The sequence below is a fragment of the Onychomys torridus genome, chromosome 4, assembly GCF_903995425.1.
Source record: "Onychomys torridus chromosome 4, mOncTor1.1, whole genome shotgun sequence".
In the NCBI taxonomy this organism is placed as follows: Eukaryota; Metazoa; Chordata; class Mammalia; order Rodentia; family Cricetidae; genus Onychomys; species Onychomys torridus.
The window spans coordinates 87,183,934-87,202,571 of record NC_050446.1 but is presented as its reverse complement, the minus strand read 5'-3'; the positions used below and the strand labels follow the sequence as shown (position 1 = coordinate 87,202,571).

The 18,638-nt window shown below is 40.9% G+C and overlaps 1 protein-coding gene across 1 annotated transcript in view; it reads left to right on the top strand.

Moving 5' to 3' along the window:
- Positions 1 to 18,638, top strand: part of Ryr3 (ryanodine receptor 3) — a 521,956-nt gene that overhangs the window by 244,172 nt on the left and 259,146 nt on the right. Inside the window, 3 exon segments of the mRNA XM_036183838.1 lie at positions 415 to 489; positions 2,423 to 2,579; positions 17,051 to 17,224. Of these exon segments, the coding sequence (XP_036039731.1) occupies positions 415 to 489; positions 2,423 to 2,579; positions 17,051 to 17,224 (406 nt within the window).

The following is an 18,638-nucleotide window of genomic DNA, read 5'->3' as shown; positions in this document are numbered from 1 at the left end:
TCCCTAGAACAGTGACAGGGGATTCGCACTATAGTGCATATGTGTTTTAAAAGTAAAAATCCATTGATAAGAAGTGTAAACTACATTGAGAAGCCTTAGCTGAAAGGCTTGGAGCATCCTTTATCAGCAACATGGTATGTGACTGGGCTGTTTTAACAATGAAGAAATGGGAGACATTGGCATCCCTTTTTCCACTGTCTCTCTAGTGACCCATGAGTGTCCGTTGCATGTGGGGTGCAGTCCCCTCCCCTTAGGTCACTTTTATTTGTCCTCGGAGTAGAGATAAGAACCCACAGCCAATCCTCCCTTTGAGTTTTGCTGACTTTGGGAGGCTGAGGCCCTGGTGTGATCAATTGATCCTCCCCTGAAAGGAGCTGTCCCACAACTAGTGCTGATCTCCATCTCTGCTCACAGGAGAGTTTTCTATGAAGCTGGAGGAGCTGGGACCAGAGCCAGGTCTCTGTGGAGAGTGGAGCCCCTTCGGATAAGGTAACACATGGTCCAGATGGTGCCATTTGCAAGAGTGGTTGGTTTTCCAGTACAGTCCATTCTCTTATATTTATCATTTGTTATGTATCTTGAGATGAACCCTCAAAAGTCCATGGTTGAAAGCTAAATTCTGAAATTTCTAAGGCTTTGATTATAAGGAATCACACACACACACATGGGGGGGGGCAATTGACTTTCTCACTCTCATGCTATTTCCAGGCTCCTACTTTGATTCTAAGGTTGGTTGCATCCTATTCTTATAAAGCCTGGGTAATCAAATGATAGTTCTGACATTACCACCTAAAACCTTCAGAGCTTCCCATCCCCCATCTTATTTTATTAAACAAATTCTCTGGAAGCCATCAGTGGATGTCTTGGCTCCAGTTAAGAGCTATCTTTAAACAACAAAGATAGACAGGTAGTCATGCTGGCAGTTAGTAAAATAAGATTCAAACTTCACACAGCTGTGAAGAAAACAACATTTGTCAGAATATTTCAAACAGTAATGTACGTAGGTGGAAGGAACAAAGGCTGATTTTTCCAACCATGAGCTGAGTAACAGCTTTTAAAGCTTGAGTAACTTGTCCTTTAAACTCCAAATACTGAAGGCCTGTCTGGTTGAGAACAAGTCCTTTTATTTGCTGGGAAAATAGGTAAGTTGAGTTAGAGTTAAACAGCAGAGGGAAGAGAAGAGAGAATTAATGTTGCCACCTGCTTCTTCTTCTCCATTTCCTCCCTAGAACTCAGACCCATGTTTCCCTAAACATGTGTTCAAGGGAGAATTCTTTCTCATGAGAGATGTTTACCCCCAAATAAGGTCTGCTAGAGATGAAAAGTAGTGGGAACTCTCCCACACCTCCCTCTCCCTCTCCTTTTTTTGCTTCAGTTACATAGTTTATTGAGAAGCTTTTGAAGATATTGATTTGGAGTGTATCACTGTTGTATAAGTAAAAAACAAAAGTATATACATAATAGTGTATCTGTGTGTGAGAAATACTGATTTATTTTTAATGAGGCACCCACTTATTCACTCACTCAAGACTTCTTGTTTAAGAGACCTTTCAAATGTAAGAGTAGGTATATACATACTGTCATAGCTGTTAGCTGTTAGCTCTTTACAGCAGACATCTAAGCATAAAGAATTTAGGTCTTTTATCATTGTGATTTGGATTCTCAGATGTTCCTAAAAATTGAAAAGGTGGATAATGATTTTAAAGTTTGACACAGATATGGTAACCTAACTTCAAGGAAAAATTTTGAGTTACTAATGATCCCATGGATAATTCCTCCCCTAATATTTACCATATTTTTGAATGCTAATCTTTTGGTGAAGGGCCATGAAAAGACTGACACTCCACCTGAGGTTTTTCTTATCTCATTCATTCAATCCTACTCTACTTTTTCCTACAGGATATATCTCCTTTGACTGTACCAGGATGTCTGTTTCCTTATTGCATCCCTTACTACCTGCCTCTCCTGCAGACATAACCTGCAGTGATTGTAGGTTTGATTTGTTTTATTTGTTTTGCAGTTTGTCATGAAGACATGACTTTATGATGGTGGAATATTTGAGTTCCAATAACCAAATGGAAAGACTGGTTTTCTAGATACAAGTGTTCCTAGAAATGAGATCTTACCACTGTTTTTGAGGTGGTTTGCATAAAGGTGCATATTGGTAGACTGAATGATAGGTTGAAACTCAGAACTTCCAGTCAAAGTATGTACTGCCCTGCCATCAGGATCATGGACCTTGTCTTTAAGAGGAGTCAGAGGAAAGCACTGTGCTGAGTTCTAGGCAAACAGAAAACACTTCATTGACCCTTAATGATAAACCCCAGAGAGGGCATAATGCTGGAGTTTAGGAAAGTACAGGATAAAGGTTGGACAATACTGACTTCTGTGTAAATACAATTTCTCATGTGCTTTTTGCCAGCTGGAGTGGCAGCAACATCAGGTGGGGCCAGGCTTTCCGACTCCGGCATCTCACCACAGGCCACTACCTGGCCTTGACAGAAGACCAAGGCCTTCTTCTACAAGACCGGGGGAAATCGGACACCAAATCTACAGCGTTCTCCTTCCGGGCGTCAAAGGTAAGTCACTATGGAGGGAACATTGACTGCACTGGAGTTTAGAGCCACTGGAGTCTTCCAGGTAGGCCTCTGACTGGAACAGTGGAACAGAGTGACATCTGATCATCTGACAACCATGCTCTTTGATCTTTTGAGATGGTCTCCTGAGAGAACATCTATCTGGGATGAAGGATAAAGTCTGTAAGAGGAGACTAGTAACTCTTAGAAAACACACAGTCATCAGAGTAGACAGTATTGCTCACAGACTAAAGGAAGCTATAATTTTTAGTATATTCTATATAGTGTTTAATTACTTCTAAGTTACATGCTTTTTTTCTCCTATAAAACAATGGAAGCATGAGGTTCAGGCCGTATTTACTTAAAGTAAGGAAGTTACTTCATTGAAGATTCAGACATGATTCTGGACAGAGTATTACCTTAGAGTTTTATACAGTTACTAGTACCTCCTCATCTTTCTCTCCTTTCTCAGCTTTGTCCTGTCCAGTAAACTTTTCACCGAGGAAGATCCTCAGGTAGTTATGTTAACTCCAAATGGAAAACTTTGCCATTTGATGTGCATATAAATAGCTACCTTTTCAACTATCTAGTGTTCAGTCTGGTTTGGATTCTGCTTAACTGAGAGCTGGATATGGCTGGAGTCAGAATTGCATGCTGAGTTACTTCTGATGGACAGTTGGATGTACCGCCACTTTATGATTGTTCTGAAAAGATCATCCAAGCATAAGAAGGGCTCAGCACAGATGTATGCATAGCTATCAGGCTGTCTGCTCCTCTGAGAGGATAGGCATTCTCTCCTTTGGGAACTTCATCTCTAGATTCATTTTTCCTTGCATTTTTGGAGAAATAGGTTTTGATTTCTGTTCTCAACATGATTTCTGTGAAGGATTATTGATGGTTCTGATTGTGATGGTAGGTGTGCGGTTGACAGTTGAATTTTCTATGGGACATCTCTGATTCCTAAGCATCTGCCCTTCCTGACCCCTTTATGGTTCTATGATCTACCCTTTAAGACAGAGAAACACTTTGACATAGAGGTTTTATTTATCACACAAAAAATTAAGCCTTTTTAACATCTGTATTTAAAGCATCAAAAATAACCAAGTTTAGGAGCTCCAGGTGTCCAATTGTCGAGAAAGAGGAGGGACTGTAAGAGCGTGAATTGTTGAGAACAAGACTGGAAAAAGCACAGAGACAAATAGCCAAACGAATGGAAGCACATGAATTATGAACCAAAGGCTGTGGAGCCCCCAGCTGGAGCAGGCCCTCTGGATAAGTGAGACAATTGAATAGCTTGAACTATTTGGGAGGCATCCAGGCCGTGGGACCCAGACCTGTGCTTAGTGCATGAGCTGGCTGTTTGGAACCTTGGGCTTACACAGGGACACTTTGCTCAGCCTGGAAGGAGGGGACTGGACCTGCCTATACTGAATCCACCAGATTTAAATGAATCCCCAGGGGAGTCTTGGTCCTGGAGGAGATGGGAATGGAGGGGAGGTGATGGGGGGAAGGTGGGGGTGGGGGCGGGAGAGGGGAGGACAGGGGAACCCATGGCTGATGTGTAATTTTTTAAATTTAAATTAAAAATAAAATTATGTCAAAAAAATTAAAAACAAAATAACCAAGTTTAGAGGCTGGAAAGATGGCTCTGCAGTTAATATGTACTGCTCTTGCAGAGGAACTGGGGTTGGTTCCCAGCACCCACATCAGGCAGGAGGATCCAACACCTCTGGCTTCCATGAGCATCTGCACTAAAATGTACATACCCACACACAGATGTACACACATACACATATTTTAAAAATAAAGTGAACCTTTAAAAGTATATGGACTTCTTACCCATTTCTTCCTAAACTCACTTCAAATGCTACCTCCTATCTATTTCCTGTGTGGTGGCATGCTAGCTACTTGACTTTATTCTATCTTTTTGAGCATATGTCTTTTACCATTAGTTCTTTTTTCCTTTGTTTAAAGATTCCTAGCTTGAGGTTTGGGGTGGAGGTTGGTTTGGTTAGTTGGTTGTTTTTGTTGTTGTTGTTTTAGTTGGTTGGTTGGTTGATTGGTTGGATGGTTGGTTGGTTGGTTAGTTTTTTGAGACAAGATTTCTCTGTGCAGCCATTGCTGTCATTGACTGTCCTGCATCTCATTCTGTAGACCAGGCTGGCCTTGAACTCATAGAGATCTACCTGCCTCTGCCTCCTGACTGCTGGGATTAAAGGCAAGTGCCATCACTGAGGATTGTAAATCTATGTCTATTTAGCAATTATTCTGGCTACCAGGAAGTGATTTATGGCAGTCCAACTTGCTAAAATAATCTATGGGGAAAAATAAAACAGAGAAAATGTAAGAATAGTGGCAGACAGGATCCCATTCTCTCCTGAGAAATGGGGTGTAGAGTGAGGAGATCAGCAGGTGGGAAGGAGGAAAGAAAGTGGAATATGAGAAGTGACTCATGGTAGCTGATAACCCACTAAGTCCCTTTCTGAAAATGCCAGGTTGGCCCTTTCCTACCTCCTTTTCCCCAACCAGCTATAGATGTGCTGGACTAGAAAAATGACTACAGATCTTTACTGTTTTGTTTACACAAAGGATTCAGGCAACTTCCCAGGCAGCTGGCAGGATCCTGCTCCCAAGGAACCTTTCCACGGCATTTCTTTCTTGCCTTAGCCTTGTGCAGCAAGGCTCCGCAATGTGTTATGGTACCTGAGGGAAGTTAGAGAGACTCAGAGCCCCATAGTATTATTACAACACTTCTCTTACATCACTTCTGGCTTCTGAATTTTATCTTCCCATCATTTATCTCCCCAAGTTCCTCCATTTCCACATACATGAAGGCTAGCACCCAATATATAAAAAGCCACTATTGTTCTGTGGAAGCCGGCAGCTTAACAGAACTAGATGTAAGAGCTGTCCTGTGCAATTGGCAGCATCCTTACATTTTACTGGAGTCACTGTATTAGAGGTTTTAAATAACTCTCAGTTCATTTGTACTCAGCCCAGTTAGCTTCATTTCCATTATAAAAGAATCAAAATTGAAATTACTTCAGCTCCATAGCAGGCACATATGGCTGTGTTCCCACAGGAAATTGGGGCTCCCTTTGAGTTGTAGTGTGGGAGGAACATTTGGAACCTTAGACTGTGAAGCTACACACAAAAGGAAGACAATGTGGGGAGCGCTCAACCCATGGGAATAGCTGTGGGGGAAGAGCACTAGAGGTGCCCTGGCTTCCCTGGGCCTCCACATGGCTCCTAGCTGAGGAACTAGTTGCAAGTGGTCTTCCCAGGCTGCACTTTGGTGAGCTTCTCCTCACTGGACAGTAGTGATGATCTCCAGAAGACACAGGGGATTGATTAGGACTATCTATTTCAACAGTGCATGGGCATGATGTTCTCACTCTTTCCTGTTATCCATGTTAGTTAACAGAATGGACAGTAGACCACATTCCAGGGTCTAGATGATGCCTGAGGAGTTTGGGATATCTCAGTGTCAAGGCTGATAGGTAGAGACAGAGAGTTGTATTCTGTGAGAAAAGGAGTGGTGGAGAAATCCGAGTGTTCACTTGGCCTTTTCTACAAACTGGACAGTCTGGTAATAGAAAAAGAGGTTCCTGGGAGTACTAGTGCTTGGGCTTCGGGTGCATGCCCTTAAGGGATGCTGGTCTGGGCCTCTTTCATTTGTAATTATATTTCAATCATCCTCTCAATTGAAATAAAGATGCATTAGTCTATAACAGTTATGACTGCAATAAGGGGCCATGGTCCCCTTGCCAGTATATAACACCCTTAGCAAGCTGCCTCTACAGGAAGGGTGACAGGTGGGTGCTCCTGAGGGGTTTGTGTATGCTGTAAGATTAGCATGTGAGCCAGGAGTGATGGCACAGGTTCGTGTCCTCACTACTCCGGAAGCTGCAGTTGGAGGATGATGTGCTCAAGGCCTGTCTTGGCTGCAGAGTAAATTGAAGACTAGCCTAGTGAACTGGCATGACCCTGTAACAAAAGGTTAAAAAGAGAACTGTGGACAAAGTTCAGTTTTAGAGTATTTGCCCAACATGCATAAGGCCCTGGGTTCAATCCATAGTACCACATTTAAAAAGTGAAAAACTGGGGCTAGGCCTGGGGGCACACACCTTTAACCCCAGAACTCAAGAGTCAGAGGCAGGAGGATCTCTGTGAGTTCAAGACCAGCCTGATCTACATAGGAAGTTCCAGGACATCCAGGGCTGTGTAGAGAGACCCTGCAAACAAATAACTGGGGTGTGACCGAGCCTTGCTAAAAGGTGACCACATTCAAGCCCCAACTGCAGTAAGAGGCCTGGGCCTGGCTCTGTAGATTCTTACTAAAATTTTTGGGGAAATTGCATGAAACATGCAGAATAAGAACAGAATATGATCTTGGCCTAGGCTCCCACACCACCCCTTCAACAGAATTATTCAGATCAAAGTAGAGGTTCTGGGATATGTTGTCTCTAAAATATGGCACCCCAACATTACTCTGAAAGTAGTTAGTATGACATATCTATCACACAGCTTTAATGTTGCCTAATTCTGGTCTTGCCTCTCATCTGTTTTTCATGAGACCTGTAAAATAATCTTTAATCTATTCTGACTTCATTTGAAGTCTGCCATGAAGACTCTTTTGCATCTGACCTCTGCCTGCCCCTCCATCATGTCTCTTACCACTTTCCCATGGTCCCTTTCAGATCCAGGTATGTGTTGTTTCTCTCACAACCAGCCTTTTCCTGTAGCATTCTTTGGTCTCTCCATATCATCACCATTGAGGTCATTCTTTTACTTGCAGGAAGGTATGAGGTGTAGCTTAGGAGAATAAACATTGTTCATGCTTCCAGTAGGAGGTCCTAGTGATGGAGAACATGCCTATTCCCCACTGAAATGCTTTTGTATCCCAGCATCTCAGTGCATACTGGGTAGAAACTACAGTTGAAAATGGCCTTATGAAGGAATATATAAATATGATCATAAAAGTCCACAGTGAAACCCATTTCAATCTAACCTCCTTCATCTTTGCAACCACGTTCTGTCTTGCTTGTGTAATCATTTTGCTATCATCCCATCCCTGAACGCACTCAATGAGAGAGATTCATTTTCTTTTGAACATCTAAGTCAAATTTCTATGAATTTGATTTCCCATCATTTTCCACAGTCTTGACATTGCAAGTCCATTCCCTTAAGATTGTCAGATAATGTGGTTTAATATTTACTCTGGCATGGCAAATGCTATTTAGATGTCATGCTTCAATGTCAACTTACAACACTGCATTCCTTTCAGGCAAGGCTGAATTAATAATACTAAAGCAGGCCTTATTATGTATAGCCATCTATTTTATGGCTTCTCTACATGTACTTTTAAGAACTAGTCTTGAAATGATGGGGAGAGACTCCCACATTTTGCCTATTTCATTGTGTAAGGCTGTACAACTATCACTGTTCCTACTTACAGGAAATTTTTCCTCAATAGCAAGGACATTTCATTCAATTTAGGAAACATTTATCAAATAACTGTTAGGTATTAAGTACTGCATTTTTGTTCAACATGCTTCTCATGTGCTCTTGAACTTCAGCAGCCTGTAGCACCCCCAAACAAGGAGGCAGTTGGGCTCCTCGTACACCCGTCTATGGACAGAGTGGTGCTGACATTGTGTCTTACCAGTGACGGCTTCCTCTGACTGTTTCCTCATGAACTCATCAAATGGGAAGAGAGGGTGCAGCCATTTCCAACCCACAGCTCATGAGGCAGGGAATAGCTATGGATGTGGCTCAACCCAAAAAAGTAAACTCACTTAAAACATCATAAGAATTTGGGTCTTTGTTTTGTAGCTGAACTGCGCAGTTCTCAAGGGTGGCCTTTGTAGATGACAGTGTTCTGTCACAATGTCGGAAGGTTGGACACATGTGGTAGAGCAAAGGAAGGAAAGTGAGAGGAGAAGAGATAAACAAACGATCTCAGTATCTAGAGACACCACCACCTACTGTACTTTCTCTTTAAATCAAAACTACAAAGGATTTAGACATCTCTAATGGATGTGTTTTCCCAAGCCTTTGTTGTTCAAAGTGAACCACATAGAGGCAGTCAAGGAAAACCATGGGCTGTGAAGTGGGAGGAATCTGGATTTGAACCTTGATGCTGCCATTTGCTGTTCAACCTTAATATTTCTTTTTATAAAAATAGGGATAAAGACATATATTTTGAAGGATTACTTTGAGGAGTAAAGGAGACCAGGATAGTGACCTATGATGCTGTATTTTTTTAATCCATGAAGTGGAAGTCGGGTTGCTGACCTGGGGCTAGTGTGATATAAAGATGAAAAGAGAAAATATAGGCTTCTTCTCAGGAAATGTGCTTCCCCTGCTGAGGCGGATGGGCCCGCTTCCTAACATGCTGTGACCAGCAGAAGGCCGCCTTGTCTTCCCACCCAGCAGAGGCCTTGCCACCAGCCCCAGGGGTCTCCAGGCTCTTTGCAGCATTCTATAGGCTATATTTTTTTTAAAGCAATATTAAGATCTCTGATTCTAGGTGAGATGTTCATGAGGGGACTATATTGGTATAGTGAACCCAAAGTTAATTCCTCATAGTTTGTGAAGAGACAGATAAACAGAAGTGGTCTGTGACTTCCTGAAAGATTCCCTTTGGCATCTGTTAATGAGTTCCTTCATCCCTTCTATTTCTCTGACATATTTTAGATGCTTACAGTATATGTTGGAAAGATATTTTTTCTGCAACTTCCATGGATACATGTAGTTTAATTGTGTTAAATAGCTGCACATTCACTCTAGTGTGTATGAATTAGAAGCCCTTTCAGACATCTTCCTCCATATTATTGCCATAACTTACAGCTTACTCATCTCTAATCATAATTCCTTTCTGTCTACCTTTCTCACTGATACTAGAATGATTATTCTAAGATGCAGCCTGGTGCCTCGATGGCCTTGCATTAGCTGCATTAGCTTTCCCTGAAAACAGATTCCAAATGATGCTAGGAATGCTGCATTAAACAGAATTGAATTGATTACTTTGTCAGATAGTGATGATGTTTGACATTTAATGTGGGACTTACAATCCTGAAAGCTTCTGTTTGGCTCCTGGAAGACACATTATTTGTCTAAAGGTACCTTTTCCTGCAGAAACGTCTGCTAACATTGTGATTTTGAAAAGCAAGGACCTGTAGGATGGTGTATTTAGTCCTTAGTTTTTATCAACTTCCTCTCGAGATTTCACCACTCTCCTTGACTCATTTTTTTTTTCACTTTCCAGGACACCATCCCCTTCCAGGTTCCTACTGCTATGGCATAAGTGTGGCCTCTAAGGGGTTCATATATTGGAATTATATCTCTATTGAGGTATTAAGAAGGTAGAAACTTGGAGAGATAGCTCAGCAATGAAGAGCCTTATTGTTCCTACAGAGTCAGGTTCCCTTCCCAGTACCCCCAGGGTGGCTCATGTCTGTCTTTAACTCCAGTTCCAGGAGATCTGACACCCTCTTCTGGCCTCTGCTAGTACTGCGCATACATGAGGCACTTAGATAAGTATATATAAAGCACTCATATCCAAAAAATAAAAATTAGTGACATCTTTAAGTAAAAGAGCATGGGAAAAGCTTCACTAGACTGTTTAATGGTGAGGTGTTTAGAGTTGGTTAAGATTAGATAATGTTGCCAAGATGGATACTATGGATACTGGTGGCTTTATAGAAGTGACAGGCCAGCACAAGCTCCAACTGTCCTTTGAATGCATACCATGTCACTTGTTTGTAATTGATTTATGTAGATAACTTCTAAAGTTTGTATAAACCCAAAGCTGCTTTTCTCATAAGTAAGAGTGTGTATTTTAACCATTTCCTTATATTGGCCTTTAAATAGCTAAGACATTGATGCAATTAATTACTTATCTATATTAATGGAAAAACCATTCAAATAAGTCTGTTAAAATGGGTTTTGGGAATCTGACCTGGCTTAAATACTGTCCTTTTGCTTTCTAGTTATATAGCTTTAAGCAAGTTGTTGAGTCAATATTGGTCTCAGTTTATCCTCAAGAAAGCAAGTTGACAAAAGCAGTGTGGTCTTTGGAAGGGTTAGAGAAAATATTTATAGAGATTTATATATTACTGATGTCACTTTGTAGACACAGTTCTTTAAGTGTTGGTGTTGTCCTTGTAGAGTACTTAGTAAAATACCTGTCTCGTAGTAAGCACTGAGCAGGTATTTATTTCTGGAGAATAGCAACTTGATCATCTAAGCCAAATGCTAAAGTGTCAGTTGGGATGTACTCATGAGCATCTCCTTCATAGCTGTCAATGGAGAAAATAATGCTTATTGCCTTCCAACAAGCATCAGGACAAGTAACCTATTCCTTCTCAGAATCATCAATGACAGGCAAAGATGACATCAATATACAGATATGCAAATCAAATAGCTGCAGAACAATAAAACAAATCGTTTGCAATCTATTTCAAGCAGAGCACTATATGGAATGCAAAAACAAATTCCTATTCTTCTCTTTGAGAAAGCCTTTGTTTCCCAGGGAGGTAGGGCATGTGCCTGAAAGGGTCTCTCACATGCATTCAAATGCAGATTTTTCTCCCTACCCAGGAGCGGAAAAGCAGTGGACTAGAAAGTGGTTGGCTTTGAAAGTACATTTTCTTAGTCACAGTTCTGAAGACTGGGGATATGCCCAACCACACATGTCCAGGTCAGAATGTACCTTTGGGGATAATAAGGATATGTCTTAGTTAGGGTTTCTATTACTTTCATGATCAAAAGTGCCTTGGGGAGAAAAGAGTTTATTTTACCCTACAGGTCCATCCATGGAAGTCAGGGTAGGAACTCAAAGCAGGAACCTGGAAGCAATAGTTGAAGCAGAGGACATGGAGGAATGCTTCTTACTGGCCTCCTTTTCATGGCCTGCTCAGCCTGCTTTCTTATCTCACCAGGCCCACCAATCCAGGTGTGGTACCATCCATAGGTTAGGTGGATCCTCCCAAATCAACCATCAATCAAGAAAATGCCCCACAGGCCAATGTGGTAGAGGCATTTCTCAAACAAGGTTCCCACTTCCCAAATGTCTGTAGTTTGTGTCAAGTGACATAAAACTTGCCAGTACAGGGAAGAAAGAGAAAGAGTCATTTTGTGGTCCCCATGGAAAGGGATGGCAGAGCAAGGATAAGCAAGTATCAATTTGGTGAATTTGAATACATTCAGCAGGTTCTGGAACACAAGGCTTGTAACAGCTTTGCAACTTGGCCCTGGTAGTTTGGACAGGAGAATGGTAGCCTAGAGTATGTCAGCTCTATACAGGAAGGAATTGGTTTCTGGCTGATGGAGTTCTTCTAGGCCAACCTTCTGCTGTTTTTAGGAATCAATTGGTCCTATGTAAGACAAGTCCTATAGGGAGTATGAGACTATAAAACTAGAGAAACCAGAGGTATCTTCTAGCTCTGGATGTGGGAAAGGCTTGATGTTTGCTCTGTGTTCTTTCTGTGATGGTTAGTCACATGGTATGAGAAGGAAGACATGAGGACTCTGGGAAAAAGTTGTTTATTCTTACAATTCCTAGCACTGGGAGGCAGGACATGGCATTCAGGGTCATTCGGCAGAGCACCAGTACCTAACAGAAGGAGAGGATGAGGGTGGAGGAGGGTGGAGAGAGACTTGGAGGGTATTTTATGTCATCAGATATACTGGAGTTTCTATGGGCAAAAAAAGGCAGTTTAGAGTTCACTAGTTGGAGTAATTTCAGCTATAGAGGTGTCCCTAGCTGACCTGGGGATGACAAAGCAGAGGGATGTTGCCTCCTGAGGTGTGAAGTCATTACAGAGAGGTCTGGTTCTGAATTGTTCAGTGTGTAGGTAGCAAGTATGCCTTGGAGCCTCTTAGGAACTCCAGGTCTCTCCCTACTCAGATAAGTTTCAAAGGTGTCAAAGTACCAAAATATGAAGAAAGTATTAGTATACAAATATTACAATTGTAAAACTGCAGAAGTAATCAGGCGATTCAAGTAATAACATCAAGAAAATCCCAAAGAAAAGAAGAATTTGGTACATTAAGATGTATCCCAGAGCTGTGAGTAAAATCACCATAACTCAGTGGTGAAGTGTGGCGGGTAATTGTGTTCCCTGAAATATTGTGTGTTTCCTGAAATAAACATATCTGGGGTCAGAGAACAGACAGCCACTAGAACAAAGCCAAAATTGGTGGCTAGAAAATGGGAAGAGTAAGCTATAGCAGAAGTTGGGCGGTGGTGGTGCACACCTTTAATCCCAGCACTTGGGAGGCAGAGCTACCAGATCTCTGAGTTCAAGGCCACTTTAGAAACAGCTAAGCATAGTGACCCATGCCTTTAATCCCAGAAACACAACCTTTAATCCCAGGGAGTGGGGACAGGAGAAAAGTATATAAGGCGTGAGGACCAGGAATTAGGGGAGAAAAAAGCATGTAATGAGTAAAGCATTCGGCTGGTTAAGCATTCAGGCTTTGGAGCAGCACAGTTCAGCTGAGAGCCATTGAGATGAGGATTCAGAAGCTTGCAGTCTGAGGAAACAAGACCAGCTGAGGAACTGGTGAGATGAGAAAACTGTGGCTTGTTCTGCTTCTCTGATCTTCCAGCAATCACCCCAATAACTGGCCTCGGGTTTGGTTTCATTAATAAGAACTTTTAAGATTCCTACTACAGTGAAGCACTTACCAAGAATGTGGGAAGCCCTGGGTTTGATCCCCAACACTGAAATGAAAGAGCTGTCACTCATAACCCAGTTTGGTTAAAGCATATGTTACATAAGAAATGAGGATTATGTTCTCTTAGAACTCAGGAACTGAAAGGAGGCAATTAGCTTAGCCCTGTTCTTCAGGAAAGTGCCATTTTCTAGCAACAGGATGATTGCATCTGAGGCCATGGTCATGTGAAAGAGGAGCTTTGGTTCACAGTCACATCAACAGTCAAGGTACCCTAACACCAGCCTCTTCTGTTTCCATGGTGATTTATGAGTGTTGTGAATTGGGTGGAGCTGGGTTTAAAAAGTGTTCGTTGACATTGATATCTGAGTTTTCTTGTTGTTATCCTTCTAAATGAGAAGCAGCCACCGCAGTGTCCACCTCAGTGACAACTGGAAGATGATGCTCTTTTGTAAAAGCGAAGGCACAAACACATTATAGAGAACAGTGGCTCATATGTTTCAGTGACTATAGGAAATAGAGCCTCCTATTTATTTTATTTTGGAAAAGCCATATTTAAGTAAACAGAAAATGAAAAAATAAAATGCTAGTTGAAAATATGCATTATTTTTACCAGGAGCAATTAGAAACAAGTATAATTACCACATTTAACAGCTGTCTTTTATATTGTTTCTATTTTAGTGTGTTGAGTATAGCTAGAGAATAGGCAACAGATAAAAATGTTGACATCTTGTGAGCCCTGTTACTGGCTGGAACACCTATAGGACTGTGGGTGTTTCTGTGATGAAAATCAAGTGTCCATTGTTTCATAGAATAAATTCATTCTTGACCAATTGCCTCTAAGAAAGTCCTGATGTATGTATGTTACAAAATCAGAAATCCTTTTCTTTTGAATATGTTCATTTTGAGAAATAACATACTTTTTATAATTCTAGACAATGTCTCAGCACACATTAAAATAAAGAATTTCTCATGAAATATTAATACTACTCAAATTGATATTTTATGTGTGCATAAAGTAGATGATTTTCATTTGATGAAATTCTGAAGGAAAAGAACTGAAGTATAAAATAAATACATAAGAAAGAAGAAATCACTCAGCTAGACATGCTACCTCACAACACATTCCATAATTAATACAGGTGCTGAGTTCTCTATTAAGAATCCTCAATTCGTTGCCCTGATTCTTTTCATAGATCCATTATGAGATGCTAAGTGCTTAATAGAGGAATGAGACAATGCCGGGGAGATGCAGCCAGAGACATGAGCTAGCCTCACAGATTAAGTGACATCTAAAGGGGGAATTGAAAGCTGAGTCCCATTGAGACTAATGAAGAAAACAGATATGAGAGAGGAATTGTTTTAGTTTTTAAAGTTTTCTTGGACATTTTCAAACATACACAATGTATGTTGATCATATCCGCCCCACTCCCCACCTCATACTCCATTCACAACCCTACCCCAATCACATCTCCCTCCTAACTTTACATCCTCATTGTCAATTTTTATATGTTTATTTAAATAAATAGAAGTAGACCTCTTTCTATGTTTTATATTTTTATTGAAAAAGTATCTTTTCATATAATATATTCTGATGAAGGGTTTCCCTTCCCTAACTCCTCCCAGATCCCAGTTCCTTGACTGCATTCTGGCATTACTCCTGGTTATTGCTTTCATTTTTCTCATCTGGAGAACTAGGACAATATTTGTAGATCCATCAGAGGCTTTTTTTATGAAGAGTTAATACCTGAACCTGTAAAGAACTTAAAGTTGGTGCTGAGCACGATAAGGGCTCAGTGCACATGATGCCCATCATTAAGAAGAGGAGGAATGTGATCACAATCAAAGGGAATAGAATGATACACTTTTCATGTTGGAAAAATTCAAAGCACTGCATAGTTAACAGCTCTTACAACTGAGCGATTTAATGCAAGATAGAGAAAAGAAATGGAGGTAAAACATTAGAATACAACCAGAGAGGCCCTCATAGATGAGGAAAGGAATAAAGCTGCTATACATCGGTATCTATTTCATGTGGCAGGCATATCAGGTTATCACAGGGTGCTTACTGAGTACAGAAGTCCTGTTTCCACACTAGAGAACAGGCCAGGAAACAGTGGACACTGAAGAATGAAACTGAGCACAACAAAGGTGGCCCCTTGTCAGAGTCCCTTCACTTTGAAAACATGCAGGAGAAAGCTGGAAGGCGGGTGGGTTTACTTTGGCTACAGTTTCAGAATTTTCAGCCCATAGGCTGCTGCCACCACTATCTTGAGCTCTGTGGTGAGGCCACAGATCTGTCATGGCAGGGTATGAATGGTAAAGAAGGCATTCACCCCATGGCAGCCAGGAGCAGAGAGAGAGTCTAGGGTTCTTCTGTCTTCATCAGAAGCACACCAACACAGACCTAAGTCCACCCTACCTGGCTCTTCATCTTAAGCAGTACACCACCTCCCAGGCTGACAAGCAAGCCTCTAACACATGACCACCTGGGAATATTTAAGATACCAATTTTAACATAGCCCTAAGAGACTAGTATACAAATAATAACTTTACCTTAAAACACAGTAGTACTCTCTACTTGCTAAATGTATTTATCCTGACTTATTTTTACTTTTTTATTAGTTCTTTTAAAATTCCATACAATATGTTTAAATAGGATTCATCCCAATACTTCCCAGTGAGGGGTCTGTAGAAACTCACTGGCCAACAACTTCAAAAGAGGTAACTCATTGCTGGCACTGGGCTTTTTATTTGTTAGCCTCTGATATCTAATAGGGACATTGTCACCCCAATTATAGAGTAATTCCATTTTAACATGTATCCTCTCTCTCTCTCTCTCTCTCTCTCTCTCTCTCTCTCTCTCTCTCTCTCTGTGTGTGTGTGTGTGTGTGTGTGTGTGTGTGTGTGTGTGTGTGTGTATAAACATGCTTCCATAGCAGTATGTTTACATATGACTTTTTCAAAAGGTCTTTATTCTTATTTATCCCTCCCCATATTCTCTATTCCCCTTTTGTCCCCCTCCGCCAATTTAACCCCCTCTTCATTGTTTTCCTTTAACCCTTTATACCATTGAATTCTATTTCTCCTCCCTTTAAGACCCCCATGGCCCCTTACTAATATTTTGACCTCTATTAGGTGTTCAAAATGAAATACACATATCAGAAGATTCAAAACTAACATTCAGAAAGAGAGAAAACATGTGACATTTGTCTTTCTGGGTTTGGGTCACCTCACTTGGAATGATTGTTTCCAGCTCCATTAATTTACCTATTAATTTCATAATTTAATTTTTCTTAACAGCTAAATAATAACCCCTGTATAAATTTACATTTTCATTATCCATTCATCAGTTTATAGATACATAGACTGTTTCCATATCCTGGCTGTTATGACTATGATATTAACAGATGGTGTTTTTAAGCTCCTGAATCATGTCATTTGTGGAAGAAAAATGAGTTAACTGACCACTTGAAAGTTACTTGTTAAAAAATATAAGAAAGAAGCATATAATATCACCATAGAATAAGAAACCTACCAACTGCTTCCTTTTCCAGAGTTTTAAATACCTTTGAAGTGGCCAAAAGCTTCCATGCATTGGTTTTACAATTAGCAGCAGATAAAGAAAGTCAGCCTTTCTAAGATCCTGCCCTGGAGACATCATGATTATTCTGATAATAGCTTTTTGTCTTACAGATTCTGCACAAGTTATTTGTTTTATATATTGAGTTGCTATGTAATCAGGCATGCCTACATTTGTTTTTTTCTTTCTCTTTTTGTATGTGGAATAGGAAATCAAGGAGAAATTGGATTCTAGCCACAAGAGAGATATGGAAGGCATGGGAGTTCCAGAAATCAAGTATGGGGATTCTCTCTGCTTTGTCCAGCATGTAGCCAGTGGCCTTTGGGTCACCTACAAAGCACAAGATGCCAAAACTTCCCGCCTGGGACCTCTGAAAAGAAAGGTGAAGTGTCTGAGGCTTGTGCAGGGTTGTTTTACACTGAGTGGATACAGCTAGGCAGTAGAAGTGATTCTGAGTACCAGGTGGGCATGATTATGTTTTACCCATTCCTGCTCTAAAGAGTGGTTCTGTGACAGATTATCCGTAGTTTCTCCAGTAAATTAGGCTAATTTGGTCACTTTAACTCCATTTTCATTTTTTTAAGAGTACACTATTCATGATGACTGTGTGGAAGAGCTGGAGCTTGTTTGATTCACTCTGAAACCCAGTCTCAATGATTCTTAGTAGTTCCACTATTTGGGGATTATCCACATCATCGCTCCCTTCATTTAAGTAGATAATAGAGTTATACTATTTTCATAAGACAGAGCCTGACTAGAATATCTATGGAGGAAATGTAGTTTGCCTAACAATGAGGCTGCAGACACCAATGTGCAGAGAGATGAGAATTGATGTTCTGTCCACAGATGTATCCAGACTTGAGTATTGCATCACAGTCTGCCATATCACAAAGCTAACTTGGATACTTGGAGCATCTTTTCATCAAAAAGCCAACTGCCATAATAGTAATTCTTTTTTTATAGGAACCAGAGAATAGATGCCAAGGGTGTGATTTTCTTGGAAAATCCTTTCAAAATGCTTGTTTGGGCAGTCAAGGAAACCCAGAATAAGTTTATAGGAAGTACTAGTCCCACCATATTGGCCTAAAGCAATAATGATCATGTCTCTAAATGATAGTTATTATAGGATATTGGAATCACACTATGTGGTAATAGGAAGGTTTCACAGACCAAGACCCCTTGAATACAAGCCCTGCTGGTTAGAGCAGAATGTGTGGACATGACAGAAACACCTACTTTGATCTTTATGTTATTGCCTCCACACAGTTGCTGATCTGTAGACTAGGGTGGGAGGTCTTAGGTTGGCTCTACTGTGGTGGAGAAAGAATATAGACACAGGATTAGCCAGTATTTCTGGGATTTCTAGGATCAAAATTCCCAAGTAGAAATAGCTACAGACACAGCCAGAAATTCTACAGGCAGTTTCTCATAGGATCCTAAGCTGTCCCTGTGTGAGCTGTGTGGGCAAGACAAAAAACCCAGGAGATCACAGCTGTGATAGAGAAGCACAGGCAGAGACAGACAGTATGATGGTCCTAAGGAGACAGAAGCTGGCAGTAACTGTCTCCCACTTTGCGATGGCGCTGGGGAAGCACAATAAGCTTTCAGTGAGTCCTGATGAAGCCACACTCTAAAACAGAGAGCTACACTCGAGAATAAGAGAAAACTGAAAACATCTGCCCAACTCCATCCTCTGAAGCCTATCCCAGTCCTCTATAGAGTATTGTAGTATCCTGACAGGCTGTTTGGTTTTCTGCACGTCAGCCATGATAATGCTAGAGTAGAATCTGTGAGTT